The sequence below is a fragment of the Arachis stenosperma genome, chromosome 5, assembly GCF_014773155.1.
Source record: "Arachis stenosperma cultivar V10309 chromosome 5, arast.V10309.gnm1.PFL2, whole genome shotgun sequence".
In the NCBI taxonomy this organism is placed as follows: Eukaryota; Viridiplantae; Streptophyta; class Magnoliopsida; order Fabales; family Fabaceae; genus Arachis; species Arachis stenosperma.
This window is the reverse complement of record NC_080381.1, coordinates 43538784-43557032: the sequence shown is the minus strand read 5'-3', so window position 1 is coordinate 43557032 and position 18249 is coordinate 43538784. Positions and strand designations below refer to the sequence as shown.

The 18249-nt window shown below is 39.9% G+C and overlaps 1 protein-coding gene and 1 non-coding gene across 2 annotated transcripts; one reads left to right on the top strand and one right to left on the bottom strand.

Moving 5' to 3' along the window:
• Positions 1-5038: 5038 nt before the first annotated feature.
• LOC130980746 (uncharacterized) lies at positions 5039-5437 on the bottom strand. The gene has a single exon (XM_057904396.1). It carries the CDS (start codon positions 5435-5437, stop codon positions 5039-5041), a length of 399 nt encoding a protein of 132 aa, XP_057760379.1.
• An 11074-nt stretch (positions 5438-16511) lies between these two features.
• On the top strand, positions 16512-16619 carry LOC130983592 (small nucleolar RNA R71). The gene has a single exon (XR_009087575.1). It is a non-coding gene; the product is annotated as a small nucleolar RNA R71 (small nucleolar RNA).
• Positions 16620-18249: the final 1630 nt, after the last annotated feature.

The following is an 18249-nucleotide window of genomic DNA, read 5'->3' as shown; positions in this document are numbered from 1 at the left end:
GAGTGACGGAGAAGAGTTGGATGAATTCGATGGTGAAGAGCTTGAAAGTGAAGAATCTTTTCAAAAGGCAGAAGTCCTTCGGCAAGGTTGGACAGGAGTTGAATATGCTTTGTCAAGATCGTTGGAGACTTCTCTGCCTAGGTTGCCGTCTATTTCTTCATATGAGTGGGTAAAACTTATCTCTATTAGCTTTACTATCCCACTTGAGTATGGTATTCTTGAAACAGATGGCCAACTTAGGAGGCTTTGTGGAATGAAGCGTAAGAAAAAGATGTTTAGTGGTTAGAGTTGCAAATCAAGACTCATCAAGGTCGAGATTTCAAGAGCTAGATGCAAGTGTTAGGTTTATTTTGTTTAGGTTATGGTTTTACTTGTTTAATAATGTTTGGCATTACTTTGATAGCTTGTTAGTTTCTTATATAAAAAAAAGGGAAGCTCACGCGTGCGCGTGGCTGACGCGCACGCGTCATATTGGATGTTACTCTCTGGTATAAAAACCCGAGAGTTGTGCTGGAACCGTGCGGATGGGGTGCTAGAGGCACAACCCAACCCACGCGTACGCGTCATTTGCATTTTTGGCCACCCATGCGTAGGCGTGGACGACGTGTGTGCGTCGACGCCAAAATTTTGATGGTCTAGTACTAAAACCCGAGACTTGTGGTGGAACTGTGCAAGTGTTGTGCGAGGAACACAATTCACAACCACGCGTATGCGTGACTGACGCGCACGCGTCATCTCCTCATTTTGCAACCCCCGTATGCGTGGGCGACGCTTACGCGTCGCTTTTTCTCTTACTTTCTTCATCTTTATTCTCTCCTTTCTTCTTCTCTCTCTCTCGTTCTTCTTTCTTTCTACTTTTCTTCTTCTTCATTCCTTCCCCTTCACATCTTTATTCTCTCTCATTTATTGCATTTTAACTTTGTTGCTTGATCTTATTTTCTTATTTTCTTTTCATTTATTTTCTAAGTTTTAAATGAAACTCAGATACAACTCCTATCCTTGTGTATAAAATAAAATCTTAAATATCAAATGCGAGAGAATTATATGAAAGTAACTCAACACATAAACTTAACTCAAATAAGACTAATAACCGCCCGCAGCTTCAAACTGAGTCTTTGAACCTGTGTTACTGAAAGGGTGGAAGATTTTTCGGGTGAGAACAAACCACATATTCTCAGTAGGGAATGTGAATGCCATAAAAGTAATGAATAAAATGCGAAAAATTAACATACTCAAGGAAACTATAGTTTGATCAAACCTTTTGAAAATACTCTTGGTTTTACTTTAACTAATTAATTACCTCTTTCAAAATCTCTAAACCCAAAACAAATTTTAAATCAAAGACTAGTCACATTAACCATTTTTCAGCCAAATAATTAATTCTTATTCAAAACATCAATTTCTAATCACATTAATACATTCACAAACTAATAGTACAAGCAAGAGATTCAGTTTAACATACAGGCAAGTCGCAAGAAGACAAATAACACAATCACAAAGAAATAATACAAGTAAACATAATCTAATGCAAATGTGCAAACAACATGATACATGTCTATTCCTAATGCAGGCCATGAGCTCATGTGTTGGTTGCCTACCCGCTTCTGATATTACCCGGACACGAGTCCCAGATATGGCTTTCCAGATGCATCCAGTGTACTTATAAGTCTTACGGCTAGACCGCATACTGTGTGACTTTCAATGTGCTTACATCTGGAAAACAGTTCTCAGTGTGTGGGCGTCCCCACTATACATTTGGCACTAAGGCCCAAACAAAGTCGCATATGCTCTCCTATGGCAGACATTCCTTTAATCAATATATTCCTTTAATCCTTGTTCTCTGCTCTCCTATGGCAGAGATTCCTTTAATTATCTCTCATTTCTTTACTTTTTGTTCTTCTTCTTTTCTTCTTTATCAAACCGAACTCAAAAAATAACTTAAAGCAAAATCTCTTCTCAAAAGATTGAGTTTAAAACATTATACTTTTCTTAATAAATCGAATTGAAAACAAAACTTTTCTCGTAATAAATCAAAATCAAATAATATTCTTATATCAGATTTGCTTTTAAATAACACTTAAATAAAGTCTTAGAGTTTTATAAAAATTTGACAGCATTTCCTCTAAAATTTGGGTTATGCCTCCCTTTTAGGGTCCCAACCAAACAATCTCTCAACCATTTCGAATCCTTCGCTCATGAATCAAACCAAAATTTTTCTCAAATCAACAATCCAACCAAGACATTGACATAACCAGAGTTTTCAGCATCAATTACAGTCTCAATTCACACTCAATTTATATTTCTCATTCAACAAGCAATACCAAATCTATCACCATTAACAACCACATCTCAACAAATATTCATTATAACCAGCTATTACTAAGAATTTTCAACATTCCTAAACAACAAGAAATCAAATACTTATTCATTAAATTCAGTCAAATATACAATTCAAACTTATCATTCAATCATTCCAAACAATCATAAATTATTTGCAAATATCCACTAAACTTTCATGGCATTTATAAATTAAAATAGTTAATTTTAAAATAAAATTCTCTGTTTTCGTACAAAATCAGAATCAACAAAAATTTTGGAAAAACTTTCTGACTGAGCTGCTGAAGAAGAAAATGTCAAAAATCATCTGTGCCTCCTAGAACTCCAATTCGCCAAACTCAAAGAGAAGAAGAGCTATGTCACTGACGTGGCGGAAATTGGCGAGTTAAGAATTTATTAATATGGACACGTTGCAAGTACAGTCCTTAACCAGCCGAAAATCCGCTTATCAATTTAAAAGGGGTTGTCACAATATTGAAAATTAAAATACTGGGAGTATGAATCCCAGGTCGTCTCCCAACGAGTTGCAAGGAGATGTGCTATTTTATCAATCGGGCGTTTTCAAAAATGGTTTAGTTGATAAGCAGGAAATTAATCTAGAGAATTTTACTAATTTTAAATAAAAGCCTTGACTGGGGGTAGATTAGTTGGAAGCCCTATTCTTGTTAAAATTCTCTCAAGATTAATTAATAATTGGAAGTTGCTCTGCTTAGTTAACCCCTACTAGGTAAAGGAAAGTCAAGCAAGTTGAAAATCTATTTCTAGTCATAAGTCCTAATCCTCTCCCTTGGGAAGGACTAGAGTTAATGATTAGAGGGTGATCCAACAATAAACCCAATTATAATTTCTCTCTTGAGTAGTTCAACTCAAGGGTTCCTTTCAATCATCCCCCAATCAAGTCATGGGACTACTCACTCATCATAATTGTAAATTTCACAGAATCAATGGTGAAAATAAAAGAAGGCATGATAAATAATAATAAAAGGATTAATTGAAAATAAAAATAGTCTATATTAATAACTTGTAGAAATAATACAATGTCAACTCTAGAGGGATTAAGAATATGGAAGAATAAATATAAAAAGTAAATAACAAAATAAGATGACGAGTACCGGAGGTAGACTCTTCTCAAAAGTTAAAGCCAAAATCTTCCAATCCTAATTATGAATGCTCAAAATGAGTGAAAAACCTAGGGGAGGAGTAAATCCAGATCTAAAACTAAAAATTACGCAGAATGAAATGTGTGTCTTCTGTTTCTGCATGTTCCCTGGCTCTAGTCTGTGTTTCTAGGCCGAAAACTGGGTTGAAATCCGGACCAGAAACTCTGCCAGCGACTTCTGAAATTCTGCAGATCACGCACGCCATGCAGTCGCGTCATTCATGCGGATGCATCATTTTGCGTTTTGCTTTCCCACACGGGCACGTCGTCCATGCCTCCGCGTCACTTATGCTTTTCCAATCCACGCGGTCGCGTGAGCCATGCGGCCGCGTCACTGCGATTTCCTCTCTTTCCCGTGGTCGCGTGAGCCATGCGGCCGCGTCACTTCTCACTGGTCATCTCCTTAATTTCTTGTATTCCTTCCATTTTTGCAAACTTCATTTCCAATCTCCAATTCATTCATGTCCTATAAAGCCTGAAACACTTAACACACAGATCACGGCATCGAATGGGATAAAGGAGAATTAAAATACCTAATTAAAAGTCTCTAGGAAGTAAGTTTTCAATCATGTAATAATTTTAGGAAGGAAATATAAATGCATGATAATTATATGAATAAGTGGGTAAAGATCATGATAAAACCACACAATTAAACACATTATAAACCATTAAATAATGGTTTATCAACCTTCCCACACTTAAACATTAGCATGTCCTCATGCTTAGTTGAAGGAGATAAAATAAATGAGTAGGAACATGTAAAAACTCATGTAATGCAATGCAACCTATATATGTGAATACGACTATATGATTCTTGTCCACTTGATCAAGAATAAATAAGCTCTTCAAAACAATTACAAATCAAGCTCCACTAAATCAATTCTCATACAGTAAGAACAGATAAAGATGCAAGAAGGTAGCTCATGAAAGCAGGGAACATATAATTTTAAGCATTGAACCCTCACTGATGATGCCTGTATATTCTAATCTCTCCAGTGTATAGGGTAATCACTTTATCCTTCTCTAATCATGCTCCCTAAATTTTGTTCTTTTCCTAATCAATCAACAACATTTAATATACCAATGTAACATCATGAGGTCTTTTCAAGGTTGTAATGGGGCCAAGGTAAAGGTAAGGATACATATATGGTTAAGTGAGCTTATAAATTGAATCTTTAATTAACTCAAACTCTAACATAACCTATATATTTTATATAACTATGGTGTTCGTACCTAGCTACCCAGAATTCTTTTTCACATTCCATACTCATGTATTAACTGTTTATTTTAATTTTATCATACATGCATTGACCTTTGAATTCTTAACTCAATATTGGGATAATTTTGTCCCTTTATTTATTTATTGAATTTTTTTATTATGTAAATGCAGTATGCAGATGGGGTGCAAGATATAGACAGTAGTATGGAGAAGAGTTATAAATGAGGGAAGAGAAGGTGAAGAAGAGGAACAATCATACCGTGGTGGGTTGTCTCCCACCTAGCACTTTGCTTTAACGTCCTTAAGTTGGACGCTTCAGTAGCTCAGTTTTCAGTTGCGAGTGGATCCTCTAGGAGGAAGATATCTAACTCCTTGTTTTTCGTCGCCTTCTCACCATGGTAGAGCTTCAAACGATGTCCATTAACCTTGATGAGTTCAGAGCTTGAAGGGTGACTTAGATGGAAAACTCCGTACGGCTCAGCCCTCTCGACTCTATATGGACCTTCCCACCTTGATCGCAGTTTGCCTGGCATGAGCCTCAGTCTAGAGTTGTAAAGAAGGACCAAATCCCCAGGTTGGAACTCCTTTCTCTTGATGTGTTGATCATGTACAACCTTCATTTTCTCCTTGTACAGTCTAGAGTTCTCATAAGCTTCTAGGCGAAGGCTCTCCAATTCTTGCAGTTGCGACTTCCTTTCAGCTTTGGCTTTCTCAAATCCCATGTTGCATTCCTTTACTGCCCAAAAAGCTTTGTGCTCCACCTCAACTGGAAGATGACAAGCCTTTCCATAGACTAAGCGAAAAGGACTCATCCCAATGGGTGTCTTGTATGCTGTTCTGTATGCCCAGAGTGCATCTTGTAGTCTGGTGCTCCAGTCTCTTCTATGAGGTTTGACTATCTTCTGTAAAATGTGCTTTATCTCTCTGTTAGACACCTCAGCTTGCCCATTAGTCTGAGGATGGTAGGCTGTTGCTATTTTATGAATGATCCCATGCTTCTTCAATAATCCTGTTAGTCTCCTGTTACAAAAATGGGTGCCTTGATCGCTCACGATTGCTCGTGGTGATCTAAAGTGACAAATAATGTGGTTTCTAACAAAGGAAACAACAGTGTTAGCATCATCAGTATATAGAAGTGGCCATTAGAATTTGGAAATGGACCCATGAAGTCAATACCCCAAACATAAAAAATTTCACAGAAAAGCATAGTTTGTTGAGGCATTTCATCCCTCTGGGATATATTACCAAACCTTTGGCATGGGGGACAAGATTTACAAAATTCAGCAGCGTCTTTAAAAAGGGTGGGCCACCAGAATCCACAGTCTAAGATTTTTCTAGCTGTTCTTTGAGGGCCAAAATGTCCTCCACTCTCAGATGAGTGACAGGCCTCTAAAATGGACTGGAATTCTGATTGAGGCACACACCTTCTAATTATCTGGTCAGCACCACATCTCCATAAATATGGGTTATCCCATATATAATATTTAGACTCGCTTTTCAGCTTGTCTCTTTGGTGCTTAGTAAAGTGTAGAGAAAAAGTGCGGCTAACTAGATAATTAGCTACAGGTGCATACCAAGGGACTACCTCAGATACTGCTTGTAGGTTATCAAATGGAAAATTATTAGCTATAGGGATGGAGTCATCCTTAATGTGTTCAAGGCGACTCAAGTGGTCTGCCACTAGATTCTGGTTACCACTCCTATCCTTTATTTCTAAATCAAATTCTTGTAGTAGCAGTATCCAACGTATAAGCCTTGGTTTGGATTCCTTTTTAGCTAATAAATACTTTAGAGCTGCGTGGTCTGAGTACACTACTACCTTCGTACCAAGTAAATAGGCTCGGAATTTATCCAAAGCAAAAACAATAGCAAGAAGCTCTTTCTCAATAGTAGTGTAATTAGACTGAGCGGCGTCTAAAGTTTTAGACGCATAAGCAATAACAAAAGGGTCCTTACCTTCATGCTGAGCCAGCACTGCTCCTACTGCATGGTTGGAAGCATCGCACATGATTTCGAACGGCTGGCTCCAGTCCGGTCCTCTCACAATTGGAGCTTGAGTCAGGGCGATTTTCAGCTTATCAAACGCTTGTTTTCAATCCTCACTGAACTCAAATTCAATATCTTTCTGCAGTAGTCTGGATAGGGGAAGTGCTACCTTACTAAAGTCCTTAATGAATCTTCGGTAAAAACCTGCATGTCCAAGGAATGAATGGACTTCCCTCACAGAGGAGGGGTAAGGCAAACTAGAAATAACATCTACCTTTGCTGGATCTACAGAAATACCAGTATTAGACACAACATGTCCCAGTATAATTCCTTGTCTTACCATGAAATGACATTTTTCAAAATTCAAAACGAGGTTTGTACTGACACATCTATCTAATACTCTAGATAAACTATCCAAGCAAAGGTTAAAAGAATCACCATAAACGCTGAAATCGTCCATAAAAACTTCCATACAGTCCTCGATAAGATCAGAGAAAAGACTCATCATGCACCTTTGGAAAGTAGCTGGTGCATTGCACAAGCCAAAGGGCATTCTCTTATAGGTATAGGTCCCAAAAGGACAGGTAAAAGTAGTCTTTTCTTGATCCTCAGAGGCTATATGAATCTAGAAATATCCTGTATAACCATCTAGAAAGCAATAATGTGATTTACCTGACAGGCGATCCAGCATTTGATCAATGAATGGAAGAGGATAGTGATCCTTACGAGTGGCTTGATTGAGACGCCTATAATCAATGCAGACCCTTCAGGCGTTCTGTACTCTGGTCGCTATGAGCTCTCCATGCTCATTCTTCACTGTAGTGATTCCAGACTTCTTGGGCACCACTTGTACTGGGCTCACCCATTCACTGTTTGAGATGGGGTAGATAATACCTGCCTCTAATAGTCTGGTCACTTCCTTCTTGACAACCTCCAAAATAGTGGGGTTCAGTCTTCTTTGGGGTGGACGAACAGGTCTTGCTCCTTCTTCTAAAAATATCCTGTGCTCACAAACTTGAGGGTCGATGCCTACTATGTCTGCTAAACTCCACCCAATTGCTTTCTTGTGCTTCCTCAGCACACTAAGTAACTGCTCTTCCTGCTGAGAAGTGAAGTCCCGTGCAATGATAACTGGAAACTTTTGCTTGTCCTCGAGGTAAGCATATTTGAGGTGTGGAGGTAGGGGTTTCAATTCTAACTTCTGTTCATGGTCCGGCTCTGGATTATCTGGAGCTGGTGGCAGTGGTAGAGTACCGTTATTGTCCTCAGAATTCCCCACACTTGGACCTTGTTTTATGTACTTATCTTCAAACTCTTCCTGGTGAATTTCAACTACGGTTTCATCTATGATGTCACACTGGAAGATAGAACGGTCTTCTGAAGGGTGCTTCATAACTCCATTTAGATTGATGCTTACTACTCGGCCGTCTATTTCAAAAGAGTATGTGCTTGCGAAAGCATCTAATTTGAACTTCGAGGTCTTCAAGAAAGGTCTTCCGAGTAGGATTGATGATGGTTTCTCTGAGTCATTTTGGGGCATCTCCAGGATGTAAAAATCAATGGGGAAAGTGAGACCTTTGATACCCAGTAATACATCTTCAGCAACTCCAGCCACTGTAATAATACTTTTATCTGCTAATACAAAATGAGCTACTGACCTTTTTAAGGGGGGGGAGCCTCAAAACATCATATACAGACAAAGGCATTATACTAACACATCCTTCTAAATCACACATGCAGTCAGAAAATATCACACCTCCGATGGTACAGTTAACCATGCATGGGCCTAGGTCACTACATTTTTTAGGTATATTTCCCATTAAAGCAGATATAGAACTTCCTAAAGGAATAGTTTCTAATTCATTAATTTTGTCTTTATGTATGCATAAATCTTTTAGAAACTTTGCATATTTAGGTACCTATTGAATGACATCAAAAAGGGGAACAGTTACCTCAACCTTTTTGAATATTTCTACCATTTTGGGATCAGGTTCCAACTGCTTCCTGGGCTTCCTTGCAAGTTGTGGAAATGGAATAGGAACGGCGTCCTCTATAGTGTCTGCGCCCTTTGGTGCTTCTTTCTGTGATTTGGCGTCTTCTCCTTCAGCCATGTCTTGCATGCTCTTTTCTTCTTCAACATCTTCTATTTCCACTACCTCGTCAGCTGAGGCGTGTTCAGGTGGGTTTGGCTCTTCCTGATTCCTCTCTTGCAATGTGGTTCCGGACCTTAGGGTGATGGCATTAATGCCACCCTTTGGATTGGGCAATGGTTGAGAGGGGAGTCCACCCGAGCTTGAAGACTGGTTGTTGGAGTTAGTCAGTGATCGAACCTGTGAGACAAGGGCTTGCAAAGTAGAAGTCAAACCATTCAGAGTTGCATTAAAGTTATTTTCCATAGCCTGTTGTCTCCGATCAATGGCTTGCAGTAACTCATCATTAGGGGATGAAGATGGATAAGTGATATGAGAGGTTTGTTGAAAATTTTGAGGCTGTCTGAGATGAGGTGCTCTGTAGGCCTGATTCTGATTCTGCAGCCTGAAGTTGTTATTCTTATTCCACCTCTGATTTCTATTGTTATCTCTGCCTCCTCTGTTATGATTGTCCCTCCAACCCTGGTTAGAATTGTCTCTCCAGCCTTGGTTAGAGTTATCCTGCCATCCGTGGTTATAGTTGCCACCTTGATTATACCCTTGATTGGGGCGGTCATGAAAGTTATGAGTGGCTGCTACAGTGTTGTCTTCCGGTTGGAGTTGTGGATACTCATCGGTATAGTGATTGTAATCTGCACAAATTTTGCATACTCTTTGTGTAACCAACTGCTGGTTGTGCTGTGGTGTAGATAGCTGAGCTTGCTGTGGTTGTTGATTTAGCTGTATCTGCTTCAGCAAGTTAGTCATTTCACATAAGCTCTGAGCTATAGCAGTAGTCTCTTTACTAGTGGATACCTCTGCAACAGCTCCTGACCGACCTTGTTTCTATCTGTGATTTCTGGTAGATTCGGCTAAGTCGCTGATCAATTGCCATGCTTCTTCTGTAGTCTTGTACTTTTTCATAGACCCATTGCTAGCACCTTCCAATGTGGTTCTATCTTGAGATTTCAAGCCCTGTCTAAAATAACCGAGCAACACTATCTTGTCAATCATATGGTGCGGACATGCTTCTAGAAGATTATTGAAGCATTCCAAGTATTCATAAAGAGTTTCAGATTCATCCTGAACGATCATGGACATGTCTTTTCTCAGTTTATCGACAACCTCAGCTGGAAAGAATTTCTCCAAAAATTCTCTTCTAAGTGTATCCCAGTTGAATACAGTTGTTCTGGGTTGAGTGTAGTACCACTCTCTTGCCTTTCCCTCAAGAGAGAATGGAAAGGCTTTTAACAGAATGGAGATCTCATCAGTGCCTTTACGCTTGACAGTAGAACAAGCAGACTGAAAATCCCTCAGGTATTTGATAGGCTTGGTGCGCGAAATTGTGAACAATACTTTTCACAACTCTCATAATCCCCGGTAATGAACCCCAAAAACTTGGTGTTCAATACCATGGCATAAACACAACTTCGCACAACTAACCAGCAAGTGCACTGGGTCGTCCAAGTAATAAACCTTACGCGAGTAAGGGTCGATCCCACGGAGATTGTTGGTATGAAGCAAGCTATGGTCATCTTGTAAATCTTAGTCAGGCAAACTCAAATGGATATGGTGATATACGAATAAAACATAAAGATAAAGATAGAGATACTTATGTAATTCATTGGTGGGAATTTCAGATAAGCGCATGAAGATGCTGTGTCCCTTCCGTCTCTCTGCTTTCCTACTGTCTTCATCCAATCCTTCTTACTCCTTTCCATGGCAAGCTTATGCAAGGGTTTCACCGTTGTCAGTGGCTACCTCCCATCCTCTCAGTGGAAATGTTCAACGCACCCTGTCACGGCACGGCTATCCATCTGTCGGTTCTCAATCAGGCCGGAATAGAATCCAGTGATTCTTTTGCGTCTGTCACTAACGCCCCGCATTCAGGAGTTTGAAGTACGTCACAGTCATTCAATCATTGAATCCTACTCAGAATACCACAGACAAGGTTAGACCTTCCGGATTCTCTTGAATGCCGCCATCAGTTCTAGCCTATACCACGAAGACTCTGATCTCACGGAATGGCTGGCTCGTTTGTCAGGCGAGCGCTCGGTTGTCAGGCGATCAACCATGCATCGTGCATCAGGAATCCAAGAGATATTCACCCAATCTAAGGTAGAACGGAGGTGGTTGTCAGTCACACGTTCATAGGTGAGAATGATGATGAGTGTCACGGATCATCACATTCATCAAGTTGAAGAACAAGTGATATCTTGGAACAAGAACAAGCGGAATTGAATAGAAGAACAATAGTAATTGCATTAATACTCGAGGTACAGCAGAGCTCCACACCTTAATCTATGGTGTGTAGAAACTCCACCGTTGAAAATACATAAGAACAAGGTCTAGGCATGGCCGAATGGCCAGCCTCTCAATGATCTAAGATAGCCTAAGAACAAAGATAGCTACCCAGATCCCTAAATACAATAGTAAAAGGTCCTACTTATAGAGAACTAGTAGCCTAAGGTCTACAGAGATGAGTAAATGACATAAAAATCCACTTCCGGGCCCACTTGGTGTGTGCTTGGGCTGAGCAATGAAGCATTTTCGTGTAGAGACTCTTCTTGGAGTTAAACGCCAGCTTTTGTGCCAGTTTGGGCGTTTAACTCCCATTTTGGTGCCAGTTCCAGCGTTTAACGCTGGAAATTCTGAAGGTGACTTTGAACGCCAGTTTGGGCCATCAAATCTTGGGCAAAGTATGGACTATCATATATTGCTGGAAAGCCCAGGATATCTACTTTCCAACGCCGTTGAGAGCGCGCCAATTAGGCTTCTGTAGCTCCAGAGAATCCACTTCGAGTGCAGGGAGGTCAGAATCCAACAGCATCTGCAGTCCTTTTCAGTCTCTGAATCAGATTTTTGCTCAAGTCCCTCAATTTCAGCCAGAAAATACCTGAAATCACAGAAAAACACAAAAACTCATAGTAAAGTCCAGAAAAGTGAATTTTAACTAAAAACTAATAAAAATATACTAAAAACTAAACCAAATATACTAAAAACATACTAAAAACAATGCCAAAAAGCGTACAAATTATCCGCTCATCACAACACCAAACTTAAATTGTTGCTTGTCCTCAAGCAATTGAAAATCAAATAAGATAAAAAGAACAGAATATGCAATGAATTCCAAAAACATCTATGAAGATCAGTATTAATTAGATGAGCGGGGCTTTTAGCTTTTTGCCTCTGAACAGTTTTGGCATCTCACTCTATCCTTTGAAACTCAGAATGATTGGCTTCTTTAGGAACTCAGAATCCAGATAGTGTTATTGATTCTCCTAGCTAAGCATAATGACTCTTGAACACAGCTACTTATTGAGTCTTGGCTGTGGCCCAAAGCACTCTGTCTTCCAGTATTACCACCGGATACATACATGCCACAGACACATAATTGGGTGAACCTTTTCAGATTGTGACTCAACTTTGCTAAAGTCCCCAATTAGAGGTGTCCAGGGTTCTTAAGCACACTCTTTTTGCCTTGGATCACAACTTTATTTCTTTCTTTTTCTTTTCTTTTTCTTTCTCTCTTTTTTTTTTCTTTTTTCGTCTTTCTCTTTCTCTCTTTTTTTTTCGTTTTTTTTTGTATTCACTGCTTTTTCTTGCTTCAAGAATCATTTTGATGATTTTTCAGATCCTCAGTAACATGTCTCCTTTTTCATCATTCTTTCAAGAGCCAACATTCATGAATCACAAATTCAAAAGACATATGCACTGTTTAAGCATGCATTCAGAAAACAAAAGTGTTGCCACCACATCAAAATAATTAAACTGTTATAAAATTCAAAATTCATGCAATTCTTTTTCTTTTTCAATTAAGAACATTTTTTTATTCAAGAAAGGTGATGGATTCATAGGACATTCATAACTTTAAGGCATAGACACTTAAGACACTAATGATCATAAGACACAAACATGGATAAACATAAGCATGAAAATTCGAAAAACAAGAAAATAAAGAACAAGGAGATTAAAGAACGGGTTCACCTTAGTGATGGCGGCTTGTTCTTCCTCTTGAAGATCTTATGGAGTGCTTGAGCTCCTCAATGTCTCTTCCTTGTCTTTGTTGCTCCTTTCTCATGATTCTTTGATCTTCTCTAATTTCATGGAGGAGGGTGGAATGTTCTTGGTGCTCCACCCTTAGTTGTCCCAAGTTGGAACTCAATTCTCCTAGGGAGGTGTTCAGTTGCTCCCAATAGTCTTGTGGAGGAAAGTGCATCCCTTGAGGCATCTCAGGGATCTCATGATGAGAGGGGTCTCTTGTTTGCTCCATCCTTTTCTTAGTGATGGGCTTATCCTCATCAATGGGGGTGTCTCCTTCTATGTCAACTCCAACTGAATAACAGAGGTGACAATTGAGGTGAGGAAAGGCTAACCTTGCCAAGGTAGAGGACTTGTCCGCCACCTTATAGAGTTCTTGGGCTATAACCTCATGAACTTCCACTTCTTCTCCACTCATGATGCTATGAATCATGATGGCCCGGTCTAGAGTAACTTCGGACCGGTTGCTAGTGGGAATGATTGAGCATTGGATAAACTCCAACCATCCTCTAGCCACGGGCTTGAGGTCATGCCTTCTTAGTTGAACCGGCTTCCCTCTTGAGTCTCTCTTCCATTGGGCGCCCTCTTCACAAATGTCAGTGAGGACTTGGTCCAACCTTTGATCAAAGTTGACCCTTCTAGTGTAAGGATGTTCATCTCCTTGCATCATAGGCAAGTTGAATGCCAACCTTACATTTTCCGGACTAAAATCCAAGTATTTTCCCCGAACCATAGTAAGCCAATTCTTTGGATCCGGGTTCACACTTTGATCATGGTTCTTGGTGATCCATGCATTGGCATAGAACTCTTGAACCATTAAGATTCCGACTTGTTGAATTGGGCTGGTAAGAACTTCCCAACCTCTTCTTCGGATCTCATGTCGGATCTCCGGATATTCACTCTTTTTGAGTGAAAAAAGGACCTCGGGGATCACCTTCTTCAAGGCCACAACTTCATAGAAGTGGTCTTGATGCACCCTTGAGATGAATCTCTCCATCTCCCATGACTCGGAGGTAGAAGCTTTTGCCTTCCCTTTCCTCTTTCTAGAGGTTTCTCCGGCCTTGGATGCCATAAATGGTTATGGAAAAACAAAAAGCAATGCTTTTACCACACCAAACTTAAAAGGTTTGCTCGTCCTCGAGCAAAAGAAGAAAGAAGAGAGTAGAAGAAGAAGAAATGAGGAAGAAGGGAATGGCTTTGTGTTCGGCCAAAGAGGGGGAGAAGTGGTGTTTAGGGTGTGTGAAAATGAAGGAGTGAAGATGGGTTTATATAGGTGTGAGGGGAAGGGTCATGGTTCGGCTATGGGAGGGTTAGTTTGGGAGGGAAAGTGGTTTGAATTTGAAGGTGAGGTAGGTGGGGTTTTATGAAGGATGGATGTGAGTGGTGAAGAGAAAGTTGGGATTTGATAGGTGAAGGGTTTTTGGGAAAGAGGTGTTGAGGTGATTGGTGAATGGGTGAAGAAGAGAGAGAGTGGTGGGGTTGGTGGGGATCCTGTGGGGTCCACAGATCCTGAGGTGTCAAGGAAAAGTCATCCCTGCACCAAATGGCATGTAAAAATGCGTTTTGAACCAATTCTGGCGTTAAACGCCGGGCTGGTGCCCATTTCTGGCGTTTAACGCCAAGTTCTTGCCCTTTTCTGGCGTTTAACGCCAGTCTGGTGCCCCTTTCTGGCGTTAAACGCCCAGAATGGTGCCAGACTGGGCGTTAAACGCCCAACAGCTAGCCTTACTGGCGTTTAAACGCCAGCACGCTCTCCTCCAGGGTGTGCTATTTTTCTTTCTGCTTTTCATTCTGTTTTTGCTTTTTCAATTGATTTTGTGACTTCTCATGATCATCAACCTACAAAATAAAATAAAATAACAAAGGAAAATATATAAAATATAACATTGGGTTGCCTCCCAACAAGCGCTTCTTTAATGTCAGTAGCTTGACAGAGGGCTCTCATGGAGCCTCACAGATGCTCAGAGCAATGTTGGAACCTCCCAACACCAAACTTAGAGTTTGAGTGTGGGGGTTCAATACCAAACTTAGAAGTTGGTTGTGGCCTCCCAACACTAAACTTAGAGTTTGACTGTGGGGGCTCTGTTTGACTCTGATTTGAGAGAAGCTCTTCATGCTTCCTCTCCATGGTGACAGAGGGATATCCTTGAGCCTTAAACACAAAGGATTCTTCATTCACTTGAATGATCAGTTCACCTCCATCAACATCAATCACAGCCTTTGCTGTGGCTAGGAAGGGTCTGCCAAGGATGATAGATTCATCCATGCACTTCCCAGTCTCTAGGACTATGAAATCAGCAGGGATGTAATGGTCTTCAATCTTTAACAGAACATCCTCTACAAGTCCATAAGCTTATTTTCTTGAATTGCCTGCCATCTCTAGTGAGATTCTTGCAGCTTGTACCTCAAAGATCCCTAGCTTCTCCATTACAGAGAGAGGCATGAGGTTTACACTTGACCCTAAGTCACACAGAGCCTTCTTGAAGGTCAATGTGCCTATGGTACAAGGTATGGAGAACTTCCCAGGGTCCTGCCTCTTTTGAGGTAATTTCTGCCTAGACAAGTCATCCAATTCTTTGGTGAGCAAAGGAGGTTCGTTCTCCCAAGTCTCATTTCCAAATAACTTGTCATTTAGCTTCATGATTGCTCCAAGGTATTTAGCAACTTGCTCTTCAGTGACATACTCATCCTCTTCAGAGGAGGAATACTCATCAGAGCTCATGAAAGGCAGAAGTAAGTCCAATAGAATCTCTATGGTCTCATTTTGAGCCTCAGATTCCCATGGTTCCTCATTAGGGAACTCATTGGAGGCTAGTGCACGCCCATTGAGGTCTTCCTCAGTGGCGTTCACTTCCTCTCCTTCCTCTCCAAATTCAGCCATGTTGATGGCCTTGCACTCTCCTTTTGGATTTTCTTCTGTATTGCTTGGAAGAGTACTAGGAGGGAGTTCAGTAATTTTCTTGCTCAGCTGTCCCACTTGTGCCTCCAAATTCCTAATGGAGGACCTTGTTTCAGTCATGAAACTTTGAGTGGTTTTGATTAGATCAGAGACCATGGTTGCTAAGTCAGAGTGGTTCTGCTTAGAATTCTCTGTCTGTTGCTGAGAAGATGATGGAAAAGGCTTGCCATTGCTAAACCTGTTTCTTCCACCATTATTGTTGTTGAAACCTTGTTGAGGTCTCTGTTGATCCTTCCATGAGAGATTTGGGTGATTTCTCCATGAAGAATTATAGGTGTTTCCATAGGGTTCTCCCATGTAATTCACCTCTTCCATTGAAGGGTTCTCAGGATCATAAGCTTCTTCTTCAGATGAAGCATCCTTAGTACTACCTGGTGCATTTTGCATTCCAGACAGACTTTGAGAAATCATATTGACTTGTTGAGTCAATATTTTGTTCTGAGCCAATATGGCATTCAGAGTGTCAATCTCAAGAACTCCTTTCTTCTGATTAGTCCCATTGTTCACAGGATTTCTTTCAGAAGTGTACATGAATTGGTTATTTGCAACCATTTCAATCAGCTCTTGAGCTTCTGTAGGCGTCTTCTTCAAATGAAGAGATCCTCCAGCAGAGCTATCCAAAGACATCTTGGACAGTTCAGAGAGACCATCATAGAAAATACCTATGATGCTCCATTCAGAAAGCATATCAGAGGGGCACTTTCTGATTAATTGTTTGTATCTTTCCCAAGCTTCATAGAGGGATTCTCCTTCCTTCTGTCTGAAGGTTTGGACTTCCACTCTAAGCTTACTCAATTTTTGAGGTGGAAAGAACTTTGCCAAGAAGGCATTGACTAGCTTTTCCCAAGAGTTCAGGCTTTCTTTAGGTTGTGAGTCCAACCATATCCTAGCTCTGTCTCTTACAGTAAAAGGGAATAGCATAAGTCTGTAGACCTCAGGGTCAATCCCATTAGTCTTGACAGTGTCACAGATTTGCAAGAACTCAGCCAAAAACTGATGAGGATCTTCCAATGGAAGTCCATGAAACTTGTAATTCTGTTGTATTAGAGAAACTAATTGAGGCTTAAGCTCAAAGTTGTTTGCTCCAATGGCAGGGATAGAGATGCTTCTCCCATAGAAGTCGGGAGTAGGTGCAGTAAAGTCACCCAGCACCTTCCTTGCATTGTTGGCATTGTTGTTGTTTTCGGCTGCCATGTGTTCTTCTTCTTTGAAGATTTCTGTTAAGTCCTCTACAGAGAGTTCTGCTTTAGCTTCTCTTAGCTTTCGCTTCAAGGTCCTTTTAGGTTCAGGATCAGCTTCAACAAGAATGCTTTTGTCTTTGTTCCTGCTCATATAAAAGAGAAGAGAACAAGAAAATGTGGAATCCTCTATGTCACAGTATAGGGATTCCTTGAGGTGTCAGAGAAGAAGAAAAATAGAAGGAAGAAGGAGAAGAATTCGAACTTAGTCAGACAGAGTTCGAATTGTGCATTGAGGAGGAGTGGTACTCCATAAATAGAAGGATGTGAGAAGAGGGGAAGAGCTTTTTCGAAAATTAAGTTAAAAATATTTTAAAAAAATTTTTGAAAAACTTTAATTGATTTTCGAAAATCAAGAGTGGGAAATAAATCAAGTAATTTTTGAAAAAGACTTTGAAATTAGAAATAAAAAAGATATGATTGAAAACTGTTTTGAAAAAGATGTGATTAAAAAGATATGATTGAGAAGATATGATTTGAAAACAATTTTAAAAAGATTTGATTTTAAAAATTAATAACTTGGCTATCAAGAAAAGATATGATTCAAACATTAAACCTTTCTCAACAGAAAAGGCAACATACTTGAAATGTTGAATCAAATCATTAATTGATAGCAAGTATCTTTGAAAAAGGAAAGAAATTGATTTTGAAAATATTTGATTGAAAAGATATGATTTGAAAAAGATTTGATTTTGAAAAACTTTGAAAACTTGAAAAAAAAAATTGATTTGAAAACAAAATCCTCCCCCTTGTGCCATCCTGGCGTTAAACGCCCAGAATGGTGCACATTCTGGCGTTTAACGCCCAATGCACTACCTTTTTGGACGTTAAACGCCCAACCAGGCACCCTGGCTGGCGTTTAAACGCCAGTCTGTCATTCTTCACTGGGCGTTTTGAACGCCCAGCTTTTTCTGTGTAATTCCTCTGCTGCATGTTCTGAATCTTCAGTTCCCTGTACTATTGGCTTGAAAATAGAACCAAGATCAAATAAACAATGCATGCAAGACACCAAACTTAAAATTAGACACTAGACTCAAACAAGAAACATAAAATATTTTTGGTTTTTATGATTTTGAAATTTTTTTGGATTTTTCGAAAATTATATGGAAATAGAAAATAAAGGTTTCAGAATTCTTAATTTGGATTCCAGGAATCATTGCAATGCTAGTCTAAGACTCCGG

Excerpts from the sequence above, each read along its gene's own strand:
- LOC130980746 (XM_057904396.1), bottom strand. The coding sequence starts at position 5,437 with ATGGGATTTGAGAAAGCCAAAGCTGAAAGGAAGTCGCAACTGCAAGAA.